Source organism: Myxine glutinosa, chromosome 1 (genome assembly GCF_964187855.1).
Source record: "Myxine glutinosa chromosome 1, kmMyxGlut1.1, whole genome shotgun sequence".
Taxonomy (NCBI): Eukaryota; Metazoa; Chordata; class Myxini; order Myxiniformes; family Myxinidae; genus Myxine; species Myxine glutinosa.
The window spans coordinates 26,549,626-26,576,117 of NC_136261.1; the positions used below are offsets into that span (position 1 = coordinate 26,549,626).

The 26,492-nt window shown below is 43.9% G+C and overlaps 1 protein-coding gene across 1 annotated transcript in view; it reads left to right on the forward strand.

Annotated features, from left to right (window-relative positions):
- Nucleotides 1–25,935, forward strand: part of LOC137422054 (uncharacterized) — a 108,797-nt gene extending 82,862 nt beyond the window's left edge. The window contains exons 11-15 of the mRNA XM_068108786.2: nucleotides 15,138–15,366; nucleotides 18,676–21,756; nucleotides 21,982–22,106; nucleotides 24,752–24,790; nucleotides 24,993–25,935. Of these exons, the coding sequence (XP_067964887.2) occupies nucleotides 15,138–15,366; nucleotides 18,676–21,756; nucleotides 21,982–22,106; nucleotides 24,752–24,790; nucleotides 24,993–25,088 (3,570 nt within the window). The 3' untranslated portion in view covers nucleotides 25,089–25,935. The remainder of the gene's footprint in view (nucleotides 1–15,137; nucleotides 15,367–18,675; nucleotides 21,757–21,981; nucleotides 22,107–24,751; nucleotides 24,791–24,992) is intronic.
- The last annotated feature ends 557 nt before the right edge of the window (nucleotides 25,936–26,492 follow it).

Here is a 26,492-nt window from a genome sequence, read left to right on the forward strand (position 1 = left end):
CTTCTTCTTCTATGTAAGACTGTAAGAAGCCGTTGGTCTGTCTGCCTGTGTGTCGCCATTTTTCTCAGAGATGGCTGAACGGATCTATGTCAAACTTTTAGAGCTTCATCAGTGACTGCCTGGGAATGTTTTAGGCCAAAAAAAAAACGTTTATTAAAAAAAAAACAAATCGCTCTGTAGTGCCTAAACATTTTTGATTAATGACAGTTATATACAAGTACACATTCGCATAAATAAATACAAAACGATCACCAGACATTTGAACACAAATAAATCAAACAATTCCGGAAGTGTACAAAGTTGGAACTGATTCTGCAACTGGACCTGACGGCATCAGCCCACGGGTCCTAAAATCCTGTTCTTCCGCTCTTTCACTCCCTCTCTCTGTTCTCTTCACCCTCTGTTTTGCTCAAGGTCAGCCACTTGGAAAACATCTTGGAAAACAGACACTTGGAAATCAGCCAACATCACCGCTTTGCACAAAAAAGGTGCAAAAACAGATCCCAGCAACTACAGACCAATCAGCCTTCTCCCAATTATCAGCAAAGTCATGGAATCCATCATTGCTTCAGATATGAAATCTTTCCTCTTCTCCATTGGCTTGATCTCTTCACATCAATTTGGTTTCAGACCTGGTCACTCGACTCTGGACATGCTGCTTCTGCTTTCTCAACAATGGATGGAGGTCCTCAATGCCAAACAGGAAATTAGAGCTATCTCCCTTGACATATCACGTGCCTTCGATACGGTCTGGCACCCCGCTCTGCTCTCCAAACTCTCCTCTTTTGGTATCCATGGAAATCTCCACGCATGGCTGGCGGACTTCCTCTCTAGTCGTAGTCAACGTGTGGCCCTGAATGGGTTTCTCTCATCTCCTCTTCCTGTTCAGGCTGGAGTTCCCCAAGGCAGTGTTCTGGGCCCTGTGCTTTTTCTGGTCTTCATCAATGATCTCTCTGACTCTCTTGAAAATCTTCTCTATCTCTTTGCTGATGACTCTACTCTCCGTCGCTCCATTCTTCATCCCTCAGATCGGCAGTCTGCAGCCTCCTCACTCTCTGCAGACCTGGACAAAATCACAGACTGGGCATACAAGTGGAACATGTCTTTCAATCCTGACAAATCTCACACTCTTACGATGTCTCTCCGAAAAGACCGACTGGACAACCCTCCCATCCACTTTCTGAATAATCCTCTCCAAGAAGTTCTGTCACTCAAGCTTTTGGGTCTCACTATCTGCCATGATCTTTCCTGGGAAAACCACATTTCAAATCTGGCCTCCAAAGCCAGTCGCCGACTGGGCATCCTCCGTCGTGCGAAGTCCTTCCTTGGCACACCTGAGCTCCTCACCACATACAAGGCTTTCATCCGCAGCTCAATGGAATACTGCTCTCCCCTCTGGGCTGATGCACCTGCCTCACATCTAGCTCGTCTTCACGCTGTTGAAACCAAAGCATTCAGAATCATTGGAATCTCCCGCGATGAAGCTAACTCCAAGGGCCTCTCACTCACTCACCGCAGGCAGGTACCGACTCCTTTCTGGCCTTGCCCCCCCCCCCCCCCCCAGCTCTCTCTGGGCTCTGTCCAGCAAATATTCCTACAGGTCGCACAAGATCTGCCTGCAACCCTCTTATGGTTAAACTGCCAAAAGCAAGACTCTCTGCTCACCTTCACTCCTTCATTCCTCTTTTCTCCCGCCTCTGGAACAAACTCCCTCCATCTCTTCAATCCCACTCCACCCTCCAGGTCTTTAAAACAGCTGGTCACCACCATCTCTTATCTTCCCCCATCCAAAACGTTGATCTTTTCTATCCCCGCTAATTTCACCCCAATTCCACTTTTTTGAAATACCAACTTCTGTCCTGGAAGTCCTTGGTGTCCTTGTGTTTGATACTTCTGCCACCCCCCTCCCCCCAAGCTCTCTCCCTCCCACACATCTCCCTGCTCTTAAATGTTGTGTGCCCTCAAGTGTTTGTGTGCTTCCCCTTCTCTTGTCTTCCGCTCCCTCTTTTTATATATTTTGTTTGTCTGGTTGATTTGTTTGTGAAGTAAATGTCAGCTCTTTCACGAGCCTCGATTCAGTATACAAAAAATAAAAATAAAAAATAAAAGAAATAATTAAAGTTGGTAGTACGGCTTCTTCTTCTGCCTGATCAGCATCACACTTAACGCAGAAACGTGATGAACGGCACATTCACCAGTAGATATTCAACTAAAAGATGAAATGATGATTTGACATTTGTGATGGATCGTGCTTTGGATGTAATTGCTTTTCCATTATATTTGTCCTCATTACCTTCGCAAAAGCGGAAGGTTATGTTTTGATCGCTGTGTATTTATTTGTATGTCTGTGTGTGTGTGTGTATGTTATTCGCATAACTCAAAAAGTATTCAACCGAATTGCATGAAATTTGGTGGGATGATTGGTTATTATACGGGACACATTTGATTAGATTTTGGGAGCAATCGGGTCAAAGGTCAAGGTCAAGGTCACGAAAAGGTCAAAATCGTATTTTTGTTGTTCTGTTCCCTACACTCCCATGCCAAGTACAGAACAGTAGCTGCGGCGAAGGTATGCGCTCTACCGAGTGCCCGTTCTAGTTTAAAATATTTTAATGTTTCTTTTTAGCTTGAGCAACGCCGGGTACTCCAGCTATAAACACTTTTATACTTTACTCGGGGTACAAATACAACTTTGCCTGGGGGGTAACATCGGCTATGTGGCCGTGACCTCATGCAGGGATGTGGGGGACCGGGAGAGGTGTAAATGTTCTCTCTGTAAATTCTCTATGTAAATGTGTAAAATTCTCTAAAATGTAAAATTCTCTAAAAATCTCTATGTAAAATTCTCTAAAACCTGGGGATGGTGGCAGATGGTATTACAATTTCCTTTTTTACCTGTGCAACACTGAGGTTATGAAGCACTCTTTGCACGGGAAAAATTTCCCCCCTTCCCTTCCCTTCCCTTCCCTTCCCTTCCCTTCCCTTCCCTTCCCTTCCCTTCCCTTCCCTTCCCTTCCCTTCCCTTCCCTTCCCTTCCCTTCCCTTCCCTTCCCTTCGCTTCGCTTCGCTTCCCTTCCCTTGTTGGCCTAATGGTTAGGGTGGAGGGCTTGGGATCCTAAGGTCCTGAGTTGGAATCCCGTTCAGCTGTTGAATTAATACCATGTGGGGTTGACTCAGCCTGTCATCTTTCCGAGGTCGACGAAATCGGTACTCCTGCTAGTAACAGATAAAGTTCATTAATAATGTCTTATTTCCTTCATTAGGATGGTGTGGTAAAAAGTGAGGATTGGTGTGTGTGTTATTTGAGAACATCAGTGTTGGTGCTCGAATGCCAGTTTGAAATCACATTAACAAAGACTGGTGTTCGCTTAACGGTTAAGGCATCTGGCTTAAGATCTTAGGGTCTTGAGTTTGAGCCCCTGTCGTGCCAACAAATAACACCAAGTGGGGTGACTCATCCTGTCATCCTTCCGAGGTCAACAAAATGAGCACCAGCTTACTGGAAACAAGGGGCACTGCATCAACGACACAGCCACACTCCCACAAAATGATGCAACCAGCAGACACAGACTGCATACGAAACAACCACAACACATTTACAGGACAGGCAAATGCATACGCACACACACACACACACACACACACACACACACACACACATACACATACACATAATAATTCTCAATTGCACGTTGACAACAACCTTATAAACACGAATAAGGATCTTTGCACCAACATTTGCATTACTGTAACATCAAATTAATAACTTCGCTATGGTGAAGGTACAGCAAACTGGAACCAATTCGTTTTCCACTCTTACGTCTTATACCATCTAAATGTGAAATACGCGTGTGTGGACTATCCAGGCCTGGGATGAGAATTTTTCCATCGCAGAAAGTCCTTTAAAAGTTACCAATAAGACTGAACGACTGTGCATTGGAGGTCATTGCCAGAGGACGGCGAATTATCAGTTGCCATGACAACCGGCGAGTCGGGCACGAGCCCGACCAATGAGGTCGGAATCCAATTAAAGAGGTGCGGGAACTTGTTCAAGGATAAAAGTCGGCAAACCCTTTCCCGGCCTTCTTCGGTTTCTTTCCTTTCCAACAAGGTGTCGGGTTCGTTCGGAAAAGGATTCCGCATGGTATGAGACAGGCGCAAGGCATTGTGGGATAGCGGTTTCTCGGGGAGGGTAACGCTGAAAGGTAAGTAACCTGGGCAGGGGGTAAGTGTCGTGAATACCTTCACCCATTTGGTTAACGCGAGTTGAGGTTCCTGTAGTCGGGTAGTTGTGTGAAGCTCAGCACGCCGCGGTCGGCGTGGTTGTCGTGATCCGTCAGGACCACGACAAAGGATATTCCTCGGCCTGGGCTCCGGCGGGGATCGTGGTGTGGAGGGCCGAGGCCGGGCAACATCGGCCATTCGGTCGATTGTCGTTATAACAATCCCTTAATGCCACTATTCCCTGGGTGAGTCAAGTTGCCCAATTGTGTTGCTGTTTATGAAATAACTTTTCTTCGTGTCGTCCTACAGTGTCTGCACTTGCATGAAAATATGTCTTTTTCTGATAATTAAATGTTTTTTGTTAACTTTCCGTTAATCACATGGATGACGACGGCCCCGAATTGACTCGAAACGTATTTTTCGTATTCATATTTAATATAGTGATTAATGAGAGAGATATCTATTTATTATCCCGCATGTCAACCAGGGTCATATACTCTCTGTCAGTCTATTTATATGATGGAGGAACGACGAAATTTCAATTGAAATTTATATTTTGAGCCCTGGAGATCACGAATCGGAACATGAACCAGAACAAGAACCTGCAGTTTAGTAGTACTTTGGCTCTGAATTTGGCAAATTGTATGGAATCTCATCCCGAGCGCGCATGCGGCCCAGCGGTAAAGCAATTGCTTCAGTCAGTCTGACAATCAAACAACATTGAAAATCATTCCAAACAGGAAACTTCCTGTGTGAGAGACGTCATAAAGGACAAAGACACAAATAAAGACACAAACGTCACACAGACGTCAAACACACAGACGTCATAAAGATACAAATAACAGGCACAAATCACTAATTTAATGTGATAAATAAGGCGGTGTAAAAGATGGTGCATCAACGGCGGTAAACGTCCGATTAAATGTTTTTGTTTTTCCTACAGCTTTTCAAACTTTAATTTTATTTAAATTGATTTACATATTGGAACACAAGAACACAACTCGCCTTGTTTGCACTTCCAAAAACCCTCTGTTCGGCAGTACTTGGGGCAAATGTTGCGCCGTCTTGACCAATCAAATTTGTCGCGTGCATTGAGGGCGGAGCAGCAGGGAGATTTAGACAAAATGGCGGCCTCTGGCGATGCAACCACACTGCTAACTTCATCCAAATGGTCTATTTGTTTCGTGCATCCTTTTTCTCAAAGAGTTCCAAAATTGTCAGTTTCTGAGAGGAGTTGCAGAAGGATCAGCTCTAGACCAATCCATTTTCTTTTTTTTTGTATACAAGATCGAGGCTCGTGTAAGAGCTAACATTAATGACAAAAAAAACAAACGGACACATAAAACACAAAAAATAAGGGGAGCGGTAGACAAGATGGGGAGAGAGGGGGAAGGACACAAACAAAACATTTGAGAGCAGGGACATCGGGAGAAATGTGGGAGGGGGAGGGCTTGCGGGGAGGAGGCGTGGGAAAGGGGGAGGGGGTGGGAGAGGTATAAAACACATGGACACTGAAAGGACTTCCAGGAAAGAAGTTGTTATTTCAAAAAAGTGGATCTGGGGTGAAATTAGCGGGGGTAGAAAAGATCAATGTTTTGGATGGGGGAAGATAAGAGATGGTGGTGAACAGCTGTTTTAAAGACCTGGAGGGAGGAGCGGGATTGAAGAGAGTGAGGGAGTTTGTTCCAGAGGTGGGAGAAAAGAGGAATGAAAGAGTGAAGGTGAGCAGAGAGTCTTGAATTTGGCAGTTTCACCAGAAGAGGGTTACTGGCAGATCTTCTGCGACCTGTGAGAATATTTGGATGACAGAGCACAAACAGAGCTGGGGGGGTGGGGGTGAGGGGGGAGGCGGCTAGGCCAGAGACGAGTTGGTAGAAGATAGAAGACAGAAAGACCATCAACCTGCCTGCGGTGAGTGAGTTAGCTTCATCGCGGGAGATTCCAATGATTTGACCCAACAGCTTCGTATGGTTGCCATCGAGCCTATCATTCAACGTTCACGAAGAAAGGTAATATAGATAGTGTTCAGAAATGCAATAAGCAGGAGCTTAAAAGACCCTTCCCATGCCCTTTTTCTCAAGACTGTGTGGGGCAAGGTGAGGAGGGAATAGATAAGAAGTTTGAGACAGGAGGGAAGAGCTATGCGTAGAGCATGTGAGGGTGGAGGACAAAATATTCCATCTTATTTGCGTAGTCTTTCTTTTAACATGATCTAAGGCTCGAAGTGGAGCTGAAACCCACACCCATGAACATACATACAAGTACACGAGACATCAGAGGACTTTAAGATGACTCAAACACTGCCACTGAGCTTGGGAGAAGTGCCCTCTCTTCCCCGGGGCACTCTGGGTACAGGATACACCACAACGATGCAGACGCCGCCTTTCTCACCGTACTTAGCGGGGCATTTCCTAAGGATGACTTTCCGCCAACTTATGGAGATTTTCTGTGCTCTTAACCTTTAAATGCTGAATGCCAAGCAAGGAAGCAGCACGTACCATCGTCTTGCATTAGAATATCCTACTACTGCTCCTACTACGACGGCCCCAATTATTCCCACCTTGTGGGGTTGGCCAGGGAAAGCTTTTGGCCCAACTCTTTCATGAACCAGCCTGTCTGAGGGTCATGTTTTTGGTATGAATTTGTAATTTGTTCATGCTGCCGGAGATAACTCACCTAATTTTCGAGAGAGGCCCTGTGGGATCTTTAACTCCGACCAGGTAACGCTGGCCCACAGGACACAATCAGACCAAGTCAAAGCCCGGATCTAAATCCCATCGAGATGTTGTGGGGGGATTCGAAACGAGCTGTGCATGCAAGAAACCCCTCAAACATCACACAGGTGAAAGAATTCTGCATGGAGGAGTGGGCAAAAATTTCTCCCAGTCGATGTCAGAGAGTGGTAGACAGTTATAAGAAACGCCTACTTGAGGTTGTTTCTGCCAAAGGGGGCAATACCACCTATTAGAGCCAAGGGTGTACTTACTTTTTCCACATGCGAAATTTGCATTTATGTTTATTTAAATTATACAATGGACTACAAAATGTAAATGTTTCATGATATTTGTTATATTATATCACCTTTGTCTATCAATATTGTTGAAATGAAGATCAAATAGCTGTATGTTGAAATATGTTGAAAAAGTCAAAACTTTACATGGGGTGTACTTACTTTTTCACGTGACTGTATATATATATATTTATATATATTTATAAATAAAATGAATTGTCATCGGTTACCTGGTTGTTAGACATCAAAAGCAATTCGTATGTCGGCAGCAACGTTCCCAGCTTTTTGTGCTGAGTCATAAACGTTGGATGACACATTGGTGTGCTGAAGGTGCTGACTCATCCGTATGGATTTAGACTAGGCTTCATTTAATTTTGGGACTGTGCTTGGCCTAAAAAATAATAGATGTTCTGCTTAAAATAAACACTTTTGAAGGAAAGAATCTCATTTTTAAAACTTACCAAGTATTTCGAGCTTTCATCCTCCCCAACTAAATGTGCACCAGGAGGGAGTAAACTAAAGGTTATAACATCAACGTAAGTAAATTGAATAGTTGTCACGTATTGTCCTTTAACTTTTTTTCACTTTTTCGTTTTTTTCATTCTTTTTGAGATTGTAAATTCCTGAACTCAGTACTTTTCACTTGCCGTCAATCTATCATACCTACAAGTTACCATCTCATTCAGCTATGCTTAAATAACATATGAATGAAGACAGATCGGCTTCCAGCCGAGCATTGTGGAAGAAATCCAACTATGTGCTGGTTGATTCAGCCTCCTGGAATGTAGAGACCAGAGTGATGTATTAACTTTCCAAAGAAACAGTGGACTCATGGTTGCAATCGCTTCGACTCACAGAATGTTTTCAATAAATAATTAAATAACTCAAAAAGTTGAAAACTTTCAAAGAATGCTGCGAAAATACATGAGTCATGTTAAAACTATGCAGATTGGTTGATTGCTCAACAAACCAGGAAAAGGTTGTTTGCTGATAAGGTTCACATTTGATACTTCAGCTATGCTACAATCTGAACACAATGTCTTCCCAACTATGCTCATTTTTTGTAGTTTATTTTTTATTTTTTGGATGCAAAGTCTAAGCTCATGGAAGAACACGATCAATATCGCATGATCGAGGGAAGGAAAGCAACCAGCAGAAAATGAGAGAACAGATGGATGTAACAAATAAGGGGATGAATAATGAAAGGAAGGAAAGTGGAAGAACATAGTGAGTAAGAGAGCTTGTATATGGAGGGTTAGTGGGGGCACAAAGGATCGAGTCTGGATCTTCGGAGTTTCACAAGGAGGGAGTTGCTGGAGGAACATGTCCGTGCTTGAGGAACTGAGGAGTGTTGGAGGGTTGAAAGAGGAGAGGGGAGCAAGACCAGAAGAGAGGCAGTGAAATACAGAGAGGCCACTAACCTGTCTGCGGTGGAACAGCAGGCCTCTGGGTTCTTCTTCTTTGTAGGAGATGCCCATGAGGTTGAGAGCTTTTGGATTCTAACTGCATCTGTATGAGATAAAGAGAAAAGCAGGCTTACCGGACTAAAGAGGAGACCAGTATTCCATAGAGCAACAGACAAAGGTTTTGTAGGTCATAAGAAGTTCAGATTTATCAAGGAAGGACTTGGTCTGGTGGAGGATTCCCAATATGTGGCTGACAATGGACGCCAACTTGAATGAACGGTCTGGCCATGAGAGGTTATGAGTGATGGTGAGGGCCGGAAGCTCCAGAAACTGATCCTTTGTAGGTCAACTAAGAGGGAAACAGCTGCTGTCATCCTGTCTTTAAGGTCGGGGTACCATGCGGCATAAAGTGGAGTCATCTGCAAAGAGGAAAAAGAGTTATCAAATGCATCAGAGAGGTTATTCAAGTAGATGTGGATCATGATTGTGCCAAAAATGCTGCCTTAGGGAGCTCCATTTATACAGGGAGAGGAGATGACAGGATTCCATCGAGATCTATGAGCTCACTGAGTGTATGGGGGAAGTCGGCAAGCCAGAAAGAAAGTGCTCTTTGATACCGCAGGCAGAAAGTTTGACAAGAAGAGCAGGGTGCCAGACTGTGTCAAATGCTATAGACATCTCCAGGGAGAACCCTCATGTTTAAGATTCAGGGCCTCCATCCATTGTTTAGAGAGAAGCAGCAGCACATCCAAGTATACGTGACTGGGATGGATTCCAAACTGATGATCAGAGAATTGGCTTTTTTGGAAGAGGAAAGGACTGGATCCTTCCTCTTTGATTGGAAATTAGAATAGCTTTTTGTTGATATTACCTATTGAAAATATTGTTAAATTCTTCTAAATAAATAGGCCTTAGTTTTCCCATCTTCATGAGGAACATGCTTTCTTTATTTGGCACTGGTTACATGAAGGTAACGCTAAAATTCTTGGAACACCTTTAACAAATAAACACCGTGCTCAGGAAAAACCATTTCAATTGAAATAAAGAAAAATATCTGAGACCTAAATCAGGGTTTGAAAAGATCTCGTTGGAAATGAGAAAAACATCAGAAATATTAAAGAAAAATATATGATTTGACACAAACGTGTCCATGGATATGCCTCCACCCACTTTAGTTGTCAACCACCCACTGTTATGCTTGATCTCAATTAGAGTTCACATGAAAACATTCAGGTCACGTGAGATAGAGCATGAGAGTAAAGCCCCTGTCACACCTCGACGCTTTAGCCAGCGTATGCCGACGTATGAAAAATTTGGCTACGTTAAGGGCACGCTGAAGCACGCTGGCATACGTCGTAGTACGCCGAGCTCGTCGACAAATTTCGTGCATGCACAAAATTTGTCGACGTATGCCAGCGTATGACTCACACCAGCACTCAATTTTGATACGTCGGCATACGCTGGCTAAATCGCCAAGGTGTGACAGGGGCTTAAGTAGAAGGAAGACAACATCAAATGATTCTAACTAGAGTTTTGGTCTGCAAAATTATTTTCAAAGGGCACCATGACCTTCGACCTGAGAGATATTGAAGCCAAAATCGAATCAATTCATGTGTTTATGACAGTCCATAGTTGTGCCAAGTTTGGTGAAAACCCCATCAGTGGTTCACACGTTATCCCAACAAAAACCCAGTAACGGACGGAAGGACCGACCCACCCATGCACGGATGGACGGGCAGCTGGACGGACGACCAAAAAATATAATGCCTCCGGCCTTCGGTTCTGGAGGCATCAGGATACTAAAAACTGATATCTGAAAATTGGACTTCTAAACTAAAAATGTGGATGAGCTGATGGAGAATAAAAATATCTTGTTTAATAAAATGAATAACCGCTGCTTTGTGTCGGCTTCTCGAACTGACACGAAGTTCTCGAACACGTCGAACAAAAAGTCACAAAATACCTCCAATGTCTGAGTAAATGTGAACAAAAAAGAAAACATAACTGAAAAACTAGAGAGTTCATGGAACACATCAACCCGTCTTGAGAAGAAGGGAAGGGTCTTTTAAACATGGGATGTGTCCTTAAAACTGTTGCTTTGCATTTTGCAAGTCCAGCAATATTTTTTTTCCAATAGTCCTGAAATATCCTGCAAAACATTTTGCAGTATTTTGTCCACGTCCTGCTAAACTGAGGGTTTATGGAAGTGCTAAGATGGTGATTTGTGGTCGACAGTGTTCAAGTATATAATTCAATTTAAATGAACCACCTTTAGAGGCCATCTTTCCCCGCAGAGCAGGCGTTGGCCTTTTTCGGGCACCATGGTTCCCTTTTTTGAAGCAATGTTTTATGGCCGGATGCCCTTCTTGCCGCCAACCCTGTTAGTCGCCTCTTGCGACACACAGGGAATTACCAGTAAACTGGTACTCAATTTTAAACGGACTTCCGTTGAACTTGGGGACGACTAAGAAGAAAACCTTTGTTGGTCGAAAGCTTGTCGAAAATTAAAGATCGACGTCCTGAAGCTACGTCCGCGTCTGATTTAACCTCCCGATTATTTATATAATGCAAATGAGACGCCCTGCTCGAACTGTGGAGTTTCTACTATTTTTCACAGTTGTATATACTAGGGCATGCCCGTACTATATCTATATCTAAAATTATATCCCCCCCCTCTATTTACATGAAATGGTTTGGTCCAAAGCGAACGGCTTGCGAGTGGTGACAATCCCCCCCCTCTATTTACATGCAATGGTTTGGTCCAAAGCGAACGGCTTCCGGAGTTTGGTAAAGAAATCGCCATCGCGTGCACAAACGCGCAGGAAAGCGAATGAATCGCAAATTCGTTTTTATTAGTTGTAAAACATAGTTTAACGCCAACATAGTTTGCAAACGTGAAATAAATGAATACGCTCTCAAATGTGCCATCCGAGGCAGAGTGTGTCCGCCACGTTCGGCACACGCGATCGTTCGCTGCTCTCTGATTGGTTGAATCGTTTTTTGGACATAGCTCGGTAAGTAATTGTCCGATTAATATGAAACCTTGAAAAGGCACATCCTCGGGTCCCCAGCAATATACCTGGCAAGTTAAAAGTATATCGGACCCGTGGTTGTCGAGAAACAGCGGTCACAGACAAACGTACAGACAGAGATTACTGGAATTATAGATAGATATATATATATATATACAGTATCCTAAACATCAGCACCAGAGAGATCTCTGGCTGATGGAATCATGGGTAATCTCAAATGAAATATGTTGAGTATCTATATAAATAATACATCTGTCTGTGACGATGTCACGTTAAAAACGTCTCGCATTTCTGTTTATCGGCATCTAAATTTACTTCCAACGCTTATTCCATTCATCCCAGTCCGGAAGTCAACTTTTGTACAAGTGCTATGCGAGATGATGTCATGGTATTCTAGTTGGTGTTCTATTCAGCCCAACTGTCATGGGATTGTTTCCTCAATTTATTCCATTCAGCATGAGATTGTTGTTGTTGTTGTTGTTGTTCTGTATCTCTCCTGTGCTATCAACCGCCATTCCTTAAGAGGTAAGTCCACTAGTAGGGAATAACATGACCAGGGAGGATGAAATACATAGTATGGAAACAGATTCTTTAAAAGATGGGAGGGATATATTGGTGGTTCCATGCTCACTTTTGAGCTGTCTTGTTTTGGGTTTGATCCTGGGTGGACAAATCTTCTGCTGATTTATTTGTTTTAAGTTTATACAGACGTCAGCTGTAAGTAACTGCTGATTTGGCATTATACCAGCTGGGGGCGCTAGATCATAGCACTCCATTGAAAACTAGAACGGCACTCGGTAGAACACATTCCTTTGCCAGGCCGACCAATTTACGTTTTGTATCCACTGATAGGCCGGATACACATCCGGACCATCCGGACCTGTCACCTACCCAACGCATCCACCAAGTTTTCTCATAAGCCATGGAAAACTTATTTAAAATATCATACTCGATATCATTTTTGGCCCTATCTCTCAATTATGAAGAATCACTTTAAAATAATAGTATCCAGATCTGGATCCTCACCAAACTCATCAATTCGTCCTTGTCGTACACCCAACCTGTCTACCAAATTTCATCCGCATCCGTCCATAACTATTTGAGATATCCTGCTCACAGATAAACAGATAGCCAAACACGGGTGAAAACAGAACCTCCATCTACCTTCGGTGCAGGAGGTAAAAAAAAAAAAAAATCCTTTAGCATTGATCGAAGGCTCGTGGTGTGGCTTGCACAAAAATCACATGACAAGGACATTAACAGGCATCAATGCACTTTATTTTAAGTTACAATCATTACTTGGCAATGGATAAACACATTGTATATGAGATTTGAACTTGCGTTTTGAACCTTGTGTGCTATCGGTTCATTTCTTTCAATTTCAGAAGATCCCTTCGGATGAATATCTGCGCACACTCGGTAGACCTTCCAAGGAGTATCATTCCCAAAGAAATCCCACAAATAGTGAATGGGATTATTAATTGGACTTCAGAATGTAAAGTAAGACACATACACTAAGTAAATGGGACGTAAATTTAAGGTTGATAAGTAAAATTGCAAACTGATGTATGTATGGCTAGACATGGGTTGTGGCTGGACCGTGGTGGACCAGACTACTTTGGCTCTTGAAAGAACATTCACAAAATTTGATGTCCACATTGAATATGATAGATAATCACAACATAATTCCCCATCCGACCAATCTTCTCTCCACCAGTAAACCAAATCTTCGACACATTGCACACTGGAAATTTATTAAATATTTACTCCCCTCACCCCGTTTTCTCTGGCTCTTCGAATGCATCCGTGCGTTCCTCTGCACCTGTTTCCTTTCCATCCCACTGTCTGTGTTGACCCTTCACCCTCTTGCTTTGCTTTTCCATGAGCTCCGACAACCGACATCTGTATAAACTTAGAGGGGAAAAAAAAAGTGGCGGTAGCACCTAAAATAAGCAAAGTGCAAAAGACTCGATCAGCAATAATAGATGGAAATCGAAAGGAAAGAGTTATTATGTAAATACAATATTTCATGTGTCTTTGCCCAATTTGTACATGAATTACGTACAGGACGAGACCTTCAGGAGACATCAGTCTACCTTTCCATGAATTGCAAGGACATTAGTAGCCAATGGACAAATCAACATTGGCAGAGTATATGGAATTCGAACCTGGGTTCTCAATATCACGTGCGTTAGGTTCACGTAGCAATTCTAAACGGGTCAAACCAAAATTCTCAAACGTGCTCAATGAACTCTCTAGTTACTCTGCGCTCGTGAAGCAAAATGCGAGGTTAAGTGATCGGTTGCGTACATACGTACATACATGTCTGCATTTTTCAAATTCATTTTCTCGGCAACCGTTGGTTCGATTGACGATAAATTTTTGCCATAATATCTATTATTACGTGATAATTATTACGTCATAAGTCACATGGTACTGGTGCCATCTTGGAAAAACCAAAAAACTTTGGACCTCTATATCTCCAAAACCGCTCCATGGAAAAAATTGAAACGTCGCTCATTGTAAATAACTCCGCATGAGGAATACGTATTGTTAACGATGACGGCATTGGTGCCTTTATTATGACGTCATAATTCGACAAGTACAACAGTCCGATCAGTTTGAAATTTCTTGAGAATGAGCTATGCAACAATTATATTGCAGAATGTAACTTTATGATGTCATAGGTCACATGGTCTGGCAACCATATTGGATCAAAGAAAAATAAACCTTAAAAAAACTAAAGAGTTGGCTCACACCAAGTCGACTGTCTGGGGTAAGTATTCTATGAATACCATCTAGTTTGACGTTGGTAATCCAGTTGCTCAATGTAGTTTTATGGTTTCTAACACTGTATCGGAGAGCATTATTTCTTGAACTCAACTACGAACTATTCTGTGAGAATGGGAAAGCCTAATTGTGAACTTAGTTGCCCTGCAACCTGCAATGTCAAAAGATCTTTCCATCAGATGTATTTGGTAAAATCTTCGAATAAAAAAAAAAAAAAATAACCACCTTTAGAGGCCATTTTTCCCCGCAAAGCGGGGGTTGGCCTTTTTCGGGAACCGTGGTTGTTGTTGTTTTTTGGTCCCCTTTTTGAAGCAATGTTTTACGGCCGGATGCCCTTCCTGACGCCAACCCTTTTTGCTGCCTTTAACGACAAGCAGGGAATTACCAGCGAACTGGTACTCAATTAGCCGACCTCGGAAGGATGACAGGCTGAGTCAACCCCCCTGGCGTTAATTCAGCAATCGACCGGGATTCGAACCCAGGATCCCTAGGATCCTAAGCCGGCACCCTAGCCGCTAGCCCAACACCAGGGCTTCTTCTTCTTCGAATGAAATGTTTATTTTCTTTATATTTTTTCCGTGGTGCTTTTCTTTTATGTAATGTATTCATAAATTACTTTGTAATGTCGAAGACATCTTGCATACGCAAAATTTCCTCCTTTCACTTCCCTGCCAGGACCTGCCGGGTGCAGACATGACAGAGTCATTGAGTCGAGAAGGCACGCCAATGGCCAGTGACATTTCGGGCCGTGTCTCTGGGGATATTCCTCTTCTCGAATCGAGGAATAATGATACAGCGGTTGTCGCAAAAATGGTGAATATCAGAGAAGATGGCAATGCAGTTTCTCATCCAACTTCAGCATCGAGGGAAAAAGAGAAGCACGTCGGCAATAATTCCACTCAAGGTTGGATTTCTTCAATTGAAATGGATTTGATGATATTTGTCCATCTGAATTTAAGCTTCACAAAGACATGTGTGGTGATAACAAGTGAAATGCTCACTACAATTGTAAGTAACGTATGTAGCGCGAGGACCTTATGGGTAACAGGTCTGCAGGAGACTGAAATATGAACAGCAGACCAACCATCTTCCCAGTAGGCCATCTAATGTTTAAAAAGGGAAAAGTTTTAACCTCCCACCCCTGACCTCAATCCCTTATATTCCATACATGCACCTTTCCTTCTTCCTATTGCTGATTCGCTTCATCTTATTTTCCTTTTCTCAATCCGCCCACCCCTTCCACCCCATTCAATGCTACATATTAAATAGATGGCCCCTTATTTATTTATTTTTTTAACATTTCTAGCCTCATTTCAAACTCTTAGCACTAAGTCATGCCCACAAGGCTGCTCCATCCAATCTTCCTTCACCTCCTCTGCTGTTTGCACTCCATCACAATCTTATCTTTCCTCCAATTTTCCCTAAACTTTATCTCAAGCCATGTCTGAAAATAGACCCAACAGCTGGTATGTAACCAAGCAGGATTTAAAATCTGGCGATTGTCTATGGTGACTCTTTGAGGCCATAGGGGTCTCTGCAGGCCAATAACCAGACAAAAGCTGCTCATCGGCAATAGGGTTCATGAATTAATTATTTTTTTAATGGATATATGGATGGGGGAGAGAAGGAGGAGTGGGGTAGGGAGGTGGAAGAAAAGACGAGTGGGGGAAGGGGAAGTAAGTGGAGAGCGAGTGGTGTGTGTGTGTGTGTGTGTGTGTGTGTGTGCGCTCAACAATAGGCTAGGGTAGTAGGTTCAATGGGTGAGCCCAGGCAGCGCTGCTGATTGATGACCAGAACATCCCAAAATGATCAAAATGGTACTAGCTTTGCCAGTTAGCGATTCAGAAGCAAGATCCGGCTAAGTAGCCTGAATGTGGGATCAATGGAGGGGAGAGGAGTGGAGGTGGTAGAAATGATGTAGATAATGAGTTTTCACGTGTTGTATGTTCAGGAGACCAGATGGAAAAAGGACAAGGCAAGGATATTGGTAAGAGGGTACAAGCTATTACATGTGGGAGGGAATGGAAGGAGTAATGGCATGGGAATAATAGTATCGGAAGAGATCAGCAAGGATGTGGTCGAGCCAGGTGAAAAGTAATCTGTTAGTAAATGTGAATGGGGAACAAGGAATAGAGAGGGCTGATGGAGCTGATGGAGCTGGTGGCGCTGATGGAGCTGGTGGAGCTGATTGAGCTGATGGAGCTGGTGGCAACAAATGGATTAGACGTAGTTCGTTTGTTCTTCCAGATGATGGACGGCCACAAGATTACCTATAGGAGTAGACATCACAAAACATAACTGGACTTGTTGGTAGTTAGGAAGCAACCATTGTAGAGGATCAACAACTGTAAGGTGGTGGCACGAGTGCAGGTTACCACCCAACAGGCCTGTGGTGTTTGTTGCACGCATGCAAAAAAGGAAGGAAGTTAAGAGCAGGCGTCAGAAGATTATATAGTGCGGGAAGTGCAGGGACAACATCACTGAAGAGTACAAGGAGAGGGTGAGGACCAAGTTTGAGGAACTTAGCGAAGAGCAAAGGTAATCAGTGAGAAGATCAAGGATAGAGCGGCACAACCGGATCCAGGGTTGAAGCACTGGTACGGGAAAAAAACGGGCCAAATAAGTTGGTTCACCTGATCAAGATTGGGTTATTTAGATTTTATTAAAACATCAAGAAGATTTATGTTTAAATCTGTAGCAAAAATTAACGTGGGAATGCATCAGGTTGGGCCAATTGGCCTAAATTCCTTGTTTTGGGTCGGTTTCCTCATCACTATCACTTTGTCGAGCAGTCTGTTGTCTTTCTTTATTGTAACTAGCATTACGCGCTTCCTTAGGGAGTGGAATATGGAGTCTATGCGACGATACCCCTCCATTAGGCGCGGATCAATGGCGAAACCACTTGCACTATTCCACATGAACGGGTGAAAGTTGGAAGTCGTCTCACCAGATTGGCCCAGACGGTTTTTTTCACCACCGCCACTGAAGGTGGATGTAGGTTGTTTTCACCCCTGTCTGTCTGTCTGCAAGGTATCTCATAAGGTTATGGATGGATTGAGACGAATTGCTATGTACCAAGGACAAATTGATTAGATTTTGGTGAAGGTCTGAACCCGGATCCGGATACGAGAATATTTTACGCGAGTCTTTCCCATTGGGAGATGGTATAAAAAAAACCTTATATTGCACGATATCTCAAACATTTGTCGATGGATTCTGACGAAATTTGGTGGATGAGTTGGTTAGGTGACGAGAACAAACCGATTCGATTTTGGTTCAGGTCCGAATCCAGATCAGGCCTATCAGTGGGATACAAAATGTAAACTGTTCAGCCTGGCGGAGGTATGCGTACCATACCAGTTGGCATTGTATGCACGCCATGTCAGTGTTATGTGCTTACTTTCCTCATCCTCTCCCTTTGTACCATCCCAGTTTTCCTTAATTCATTAATGAATCAGAACGAACATCCCGATGCCAACCCGTTGTGATTTATTCCCACAAATATCAATAAAGTAAACGGACGCCCTTGTCATGGAGTCATGGAGACCTATATATCGTCCTCTTGGGAGAGATATTGCGAATGGTATTGGGTTCATGTAAACCAGCATGAGGTTTTTTTGTTTTTTTTTGTATACAAGATCGAGGCTCGTGTAAGAGCTAACTAACATCAATCACAGAAAACAAACAAACGAACACACAAAACATACAATAAAGGGAGCGGGAGACAAGATGGGGAGAGAGAGGGAAGCATACAAGTACAACATTAGAAAGCAGCGACAACGGAAGATCTGTGGGAGGGAGAGGGCTTGGGGGGAGGAGGCATGGGAAGGCGGGGGGCGAGGAAGGGGGGTGGTGGGAGAGGTATAAAACACATGGACACTGCTAGAACGTCTAGGAAAGAAAGAAGTCGGGATTTCAAAAAAAAAGTGCATCTGGGGTGAATTAACAGGGTAGAAGACATCAAGGTTTTGGATGGGGGAAGATAAGAGATGGTGGTGAACAGCTGTTTTAAAGACCTGGAGGGAGGAGTGGGATTGAAGAGAGTGAGGGAGTTTGTTCCAGAGGCGGGAGAAAAGGGGAATGAAGGAGTGAAAACTAACAGTTCCATAAAGTATGCAAATGTACAACTTTCATTAGATGTGTCTTATTGTTAAATAGGAATGTGTCGCATGAAGCACGGAAAGAAAAAGGGAGATGCGTGTTTTTGTTGCAGGCATCAAATGTCCCCTGGTTACACCACGTTTTGTCATCAAGGCAAGCCGCGTTGAGCGTAAGCCAGGGCGACTCTTTGATGACAGCGATGAAGATGATGGGCACTCGGTGCCACCACGAAGTGCACTGAACAGTGAGCACACTACGGTGGTTCAGGCACTGGGGAAGAACAGAGGTGGAGTCTGGGCTGCCATTGGCCCATGTGAACAGCAGAATGATAACTCGATGAGGTCTTCACCTCAACAGTGTCGCGACGAGCGCAAACGCTGTGGATTGATGGTTGATGGCTTGCGCTTGGGAGAAGCTGCAGCCAAAAGGGCGGCAGGGCTGGCCACGGCTTCCGCTCAGCCTGGAAAGGTTTCAGAAATTCAAGCAACATGCGGTAAACGTCACGTTTCTGAAGGCCAAGTGCAGGGAACTAATGAGAGTGTTGCTTTTGAAAATGTGGATTATGCGGCAGCACGTCGGCAGTTCCTGCAGATGGAACAGGCCAGTCCTCCGTCATCTCCTCGAATATCACCACCATCACCTGCTCCTCGATGCTGCAGCCCTCAACCGTTGTCACCTAGCCCCACTAAAACCCTATTCCCCTCCTTCGGCCCCTTTGATTTTGGTGGGCCTGTTGCTCCTGGATTTATATTTTCTGGCTTATCTCAGCATCATCCAAATTCATCAGGCCAAACTCAGGTTAAACAGCGTTTTCCACCTCCTCCAGTCCAAGCCACTAGGTGGGCCAATGTACTTGCGTCAAATTCTGAGCCCATCCCACCTCATGCTCACAGTAACGTTACTCCTGGAAGAAGTCCCGGCATCACAACTACAACTAAGGCACCAGGGATGGATGTTCTAACTAATAGGAAACAAGAGGAACCAGAAAATGGGAAGTTTGGGAATGAAAAACAAGAAGGTTACACCACCACTTGTCTAGTGAATGATTTGGATGTCACAACAGCAGTAGCCATAACCAAAAATGAAAACATTAGCCAGTGTGAAGCACCTGAAGATGAGAGAATTTTGGACAAAGCCAGTGAATGTGAAGCGGATACATATTCAGGTGTAAGCACGTCCTCTGAACAGTCCATGTCATGTGATGTGCATTGGGATTGTCCCACCGAGAAGATGATAAGTGAGTGTGAGCAGAAAGCGGAAGATGAATCTAGCAAGTATTCCAGCATAGACTTGCTGCAGTCGGAGCGAGGGATGGAAGAGAATGGTGGTGCTGTTGCACAAATTGACTCCTCGGATAATTTAACGAAAAATGTAATCGATTTGGATGTGGAGCAAATTGAAGAGAACGAGGACAACCAAGGAAGCCGGACAGGGGTGAAGCTGCGGGATGGAAAAAGAGATACCCAAGAGGAGGAAAGAAAGGATGAGTGCAAAACTGAAACTGGAATTGAAAAGGAATCTCAACGTACTTTTGATAAGATATTGAATCCAAAAAATGTTGACTTTGATTCTATTGTCTCCATCCAATATGGCATTCCTTTAGATGATGACATTACTGCATCAGAAAAGACGTTTGCACTGACAAGTCGTCAAGAGGTCCTACCTGAACCGTCTACAGAAGTCGACGATGCCGGACGCACGACAGTGCAGAAATCCACTAGAGAGAGTAAAGCACAACAATCATATTGTGAAGATTTGCTCAAAATGGTCCCTGTAGAAAACGAAACGTCTTTCAAAGATCAGGATCAAAAGATCAATCAATCGGCGGATAATTATCCAATGGAAATGAATGATAACTTTTCAAAAAGCATCCTCGATGAAGATTTGCACAAGGCCAAGAGCCCAACAAGACCTTCACGGAACAATGATGCACAGAGTTGTTTAGATGGTGTGGATCCAAATGACATCACTACAGTTAAAGTTGGTCATGCAGATCCGGCAAATGAAAAATTTCAGGAAGGTGGTTTGAATACTATGGGATACGGTGACGGAATGTTATTCATGGGAGGTGATGCACCGAAGGAGTTGGAAACCGAAGCCTCGAGTTGTACTTCTAAAGAAGAATCCATTACCGATGCTCTGGAGGACAGCTTGGTGAACAAGATGGAAAAGGCAAGTATTGTGGACACCGTGTCTGGAAGGATGTTTGACGTGGAAAAGCAGGTAGAAGAAGTTGTAAATGCTGATGCACAACATATGGGGCATTGTGAAGTTGGTCAATTGGCAAATAGTAGCTCCGAAAAGGGAATCGATTTCCTGATGGAAAGTGAAGAAGCCGGAGTACCTGGTAATATGATTATCTTGAGTAAAAACGGTAATGCAAACAGATCAGGAAACGAGGATATGCTGCAGGAGGATGGGATGCCTGACCAGAAGGATGAAGAGGAAGATCACAGCGAAGAACAAGAAGATGAGCACATTCTGTTGGAAAATAAGGAGCAAGAAGAGCAGAATCAGGAGGAAGTTCAGCAGGACGGGAGGTTGTGCATGATAACTGCAGACACAGACCCAGTAGCTGAAAAGAAGAAGCAGGAGATTGTTGAGAGAAGGATTTTGGATCCGGAATCAAATCTTCCAGGAAACGTCACAATTGATATTGCATCGAAACAAATAACTTCACTTGACGCACGTGACGTGCAAAGTACAGTAAGCAAGCAGAACCTCGCAAACCGCATGGATGTGCATGAGAGGGAAATGGAATCCACGACTGACGTCGACAAAAATAGTCTGATGGACCATATGGTGAGACCGGAAGGAGATAAGGACAATCAGTGTCTTCTACCATCACTCAAGTACTCCACTGGAAACAAGATGGAGATGGAGGGAACCAAAGAAAACTTGACATTTCCAGATGGCACCGAAGAAGAATCTGCAAGTGTGAACAGAAGCGTGATAGGTTTGTCGAGTTTAAAGGAGAAGCCTGAAGGTGAGAATTCTGGGAGGTTGCAGAAGACAGGTCAGGGAACAAAAGGTCGTTGCTTCCAGTTACGGCCACGAAAGCAACACACGCTCTCTCTGATTGAGCAGGAGATCCGGGAGGCTCAGGACCGGGAGGACGAACTACGGCAGCAAAGGCTCTATCTCTATTCTGGAGAAGAAGGATCGACACAAATCCGAACACCATCGCCTTCTGGTGAGATGCCTGTAGTTTCTGTCCAGACCTTGCTTGGCTACAGTAAATATTTGTTTTTCTTAATGGTTTTTGTTAAAGTTTTGACTTTTTGCCTGGAATTTATTTTCATGAAAATCAATTTATAATTCTATTCTGGTACTATAATGACATGAAGAAGATGATGTAAGACTGTCACCGTGAATGACTTTCTCATGTGTTCACCGTTGCTTGCATGAATGGGGATAGGATGGCATCGCCCTGTTTCTCCTTCATCGTCCTGTTCATCCGCATCATCGACAAGTGGACACCCTTCTCCACCTTGTACCCGAAAGCCCTTCAGCCCACCCAAGCCACGAAGGGATGATGCCAAGGTGAGCGTGGCATCAACACGTACATGTGACTTACAAAATATTCTGATTCTGATGTACCAAAGTCTGTTACAGAGCATCGTTGCTGCCGATATCGTTGGCGATAGCTCGCGTACTATTCGCGAAGGACACCGTAGCATCTTTAACATCCACCAACTAATTCCGGCACACGGGATGCCAATTTAACATCCATCTGAGGGACGGCACACACACATTGATGAACCATCTTACCTGTGAAACACCGCGGGATGAAAGTTTATAGCTGGGTCGGGATTCAAACCCAGGCTAGACAGCTTAGAGGCGAGTGTGCGTACCTATAGGCCATCAGTTGCACTCTATGAAAGACACGGAACCACCGACTGTGAATTGCAGTATCAGCAACGAACAGACTTCAGGAGCGTTTGTGGCAATGCCAGCCCACTCCTTGGGAAAGGAATCGGTCCATAAATGTGTTTCTGGCCTACTGGCCATTTTGCAGAATGATCGTTTTAAGGCCATTTTTCCCATGACAATCATGGTTCCCTGTTTGAGGCAATGTTTTTATGGCCGGAGGCCCTTCCTGACGCCAACCCTTAGTCGCCTCTTATGATGCACAGGGATACGGTGTACCTATTCTAAATCGGGGTACGCACCGGGATCATTCATCCTAGCAAGCTGATACTCAATTTGCCGACCTTGGAGGGATGACAGGCTGAGTCAACCCCCCTGGCATTAATTCAACGATCGACCGGGATTCAAGCTCAGGATCCTAGGATCCCAAGCCAGCACCCTAATCGCTAAGCCAACACCAGGCAGGATGGAACATATTTACTGCAGGAAGATGGTGCTGCACATGCCATGTGCCCAGAACCACCTGTGCCTGTAATAGATTGAATAGGTTGTAGGTGACGACAAACCGCGCAGAATACCTCTTGTCAAGACAATGCTTCAGCAGCACCTACGCTGTGTCAGGATTATGGTACATACTGAGTATTTAAAGTGATATAACTTCTATAATGGGTCATCAGGTTGTTTTTGTTTCTGCTACAAAGTTAGAAACGTATTTCATTTTGCTGAGCAATACTTATTTGTCAATAGTAATGCGGTACCACAACTGTGTTTAGCGACAGTGTTCAAGGACACACTTCAATTTTAATTAAATAATGATTTTTTTAATCCGGAAGTTTAGCGCAACTGAAACAGTCTTACACGCTGTAATAAGACGACGTTGAGTCACACTTGATGGAGGCTTTATTTATCACCATGGAACACAGCGTCAATTGGCATATCGTACATAGCCGTATTGGCCGGCGGCCTCTTCTTCACCCCGATATGCACCCTCTCACATGGCACGCCCTCTCATGCTATATATAGATATAGCATGATTCTATGAAGGCGATTTGTGTTCTACTGTGTTCAAGTATATAATTCAATTTAAATACAGATTTAAAGAGTTTTAAAGGCGTATAAATAAATAAATTCCAGGTTTTACCGCCGTTTTACCCAGCGTCTATTACATCACCCTATCTGACATGTTACATTCGTTTTTCATGCCTGTTGTTTGTATCCTTTATAGCATCCTTAAAAGAGACAAGTTTCATGATTGCAATGATTTTCTATTTTGTTTGACCACCAGGCAGGTAGACAGAATAAAGATATTATCTCATGCGTCTGCGCATGTGCTGTCGGGACAAATCCAAGGCCACAGTAGGGTAAAACGAGAAACTTGTCTTTGGATTCATGTTCTGATTTGTGTTCAAAATATAACATTCGATTTAAATAAGTTGTCACAATAAATAAACTGACCAGACAGACAGACAGACGGACGGACGGACATGAACCAATTGCTTAACCCCACTTTTCACTTTGCATCCGTGGGGTAATAAGAAAGCAAATCGAGTATGGTACTACTCCTCCTTCTTTAAGGGTCTCAATTATTCCCACCTTCTTGTGGGGTTGGCAGAAGAATGTTTTTGGCCCAAGTCTTTCACGAACTGGTTGGCTAGGCCTGACGTTTGTCTGAAGGTGCCAGGAATTTGGAATCTATTCGCAGAAGGGAAGGGAAGCCCAGTTTATGGTCAGGTCGGGAATGTAATCCAGACTAGGCGGTTCAAAGATGAGTGCGCAGACCTCGAAGCTATCCCACCAGCCCCTTCATCAAGCCAGGAAAGGCAAAACAAATAAAACCATCATCAGGTGACCCCTCTAGACCAATGATGCTCACACGTACTGCCTGTAGTTGATTGCATGTCCAACAGTGCATGATGTGATCTGAATTTTGAACTTCAAAAGGCATAAATGTTCCGTAACTATGAATTGGCTTTCGAAATACAACAACAATGAAGCCAATCATGTCTTGTTTGTAAATCAACTTAATAACACTCGTCCGCTTCTCAAAGGTCAACCTGTGAGATCCACTAGCTCTGTCAGCCATGAATATCAAGCCGATCCAAAAAATAATGAAAAAGAAACGTCGTTGAAGACATCATGTCGGACAGAAAAGTATTTTGAAATTGCCATGTTTACCCGGTACCTTAGGGTCACCCGTCGTCTAGTGTTGCAGAGCTTTAGGTCGAAGCAATCTCCATTGTGTTTACAAGATCTTTGTGCTTCTGGAATTTTTATGAGGAAGCACAAAATTGCTTTGACTCCCTCTTGTGTTTCCTCAGTATGCAAACATCGCCTCAACCGACGACGCTTCTTCTGAGGTAAGCCAGAATTCCCAGTAAGAGAATGTGATGTATGTAAGATTTAATCAAAGTAATTACTCCCTCGATGCCCGCTATCTAAAGAATTCTCCAAATGTTCCGTGATGCATGTAGAAACTATTCCATGAGCTGAATGCATCTTGGAATCGATTCATTGTCGTGTTCCGTAGTATTTCTGATCACCAGCTGAATTTGCACCCAGGTCGTCGTTGCTACACGGGTTACGCGGCACAAGAGCGCGATGGCCGTGCGCTGGGAGGCAGGACTGTACTCGAATCACGGCGAGGAGGCCGAGTGAGCCGGCGGGACCGAGCGGCAGCGTTTACGTGCATAGGGTCACCATCGCGACCGGGCCACTCTGCACCCATCGCGTCAGTCACCAGTAAATAATGGCGGCAACTCGCGCGCCGCCCTGTGTTTGTAAATATATGCAATCGGAGAAGGTCGTTCGCCTTCCTGGCCACCACTGTAAGTATCCCTGCCTCGAAGGCTCGGTTCCTCATTCCGACTCGACGTGCAACCACGGATACGATCATCGGAGTATAGCTGCCGTTTTACCGCCCCGGCCGATTGGGGTTTGTCGTTCCTAAAAGGGCGCTGTGCGGCGTACGCTTTAAGAATCGGTCGCTGCGGGATCCAGCGTCCTCTGCGAAGATGCTGCGCAGGCCAATTCCGGGACTGCGGACCGCTCATCTTGCTGGATGGATAATGAGTCAGGAATGTATAAATTAAACCTACAATCAATACAAGTATTTGACAGTATTTTATTGCCGTGGCATTTAGGCATTTGTTTGTTTTTTTATCCCGTCGAGCTTTTCCACATTCTTGTCTTGTGCATAAAGCCTGTTCTGTTTTGAGGGGTTTTTTTCATCGTTCTTAGCAAAATGTGCTCTTTGTGATCGTCTTTGACCAGAACCAAGGCCTCCGAGTTTAAACTCCCGAAGCATAAACTACTTCTTGTATCGGTTTGATTTAGAACCCGAGAATGGACTGGATTGTCGTACCGTCGGACATTATCAAACATTATCTTTGTTTTCATCGTACTCTTTTCATGAAGCGTCTCCGCGTAATGGAAATGTTGCTCGCTCAAAGGCAAAATGCACAAGAAAACACCAAAGAAGGAAGAAATAAACTTTTAAACTTTACCACTGCCGTGGTTTTACTTTGTGAGCAAGATGCGTCGTTCAGATATTATAATTCGTGTGATTAAAAATGTATTTATTTGATGAGATTTATTTGATGCCCATGGCCTGGACCTGGGTTCCCCAATTACTAATGAAAAATTTGGTGTCGTTCTGCCAAGCCGTTTTGGCTTCCATAAGGAACGGACGTACGGACATTGGCATATCTATCTGTAACGGAGCATATATGTCTAACATGTATGCAGGTAGTGGGCACAAAAAGGTAAGTGCCAACAGAATGTCACTTAGTAGGGTGTTGAAGCACCACGTGCGTCCAGGTGCGATTTGTGTTTAAAAGGTGAAAAAAAAAATACTCCTCTCCGACAACGTTTCCCTTCTTTCCTTTTGCCAATTTGAACTGTTCCACTTTCCATGCTCCCAACCCGATCTGTGGCCGAGAGTATTCCGCTGCAGAATATTACGTATTAAATAGACATGGGTCCTGAGCTGAAATGAGGAATTTTCGTGACATCATCAAGAACAAACATTCATGGGATGGGAACAGAGGATGATCTAACCTG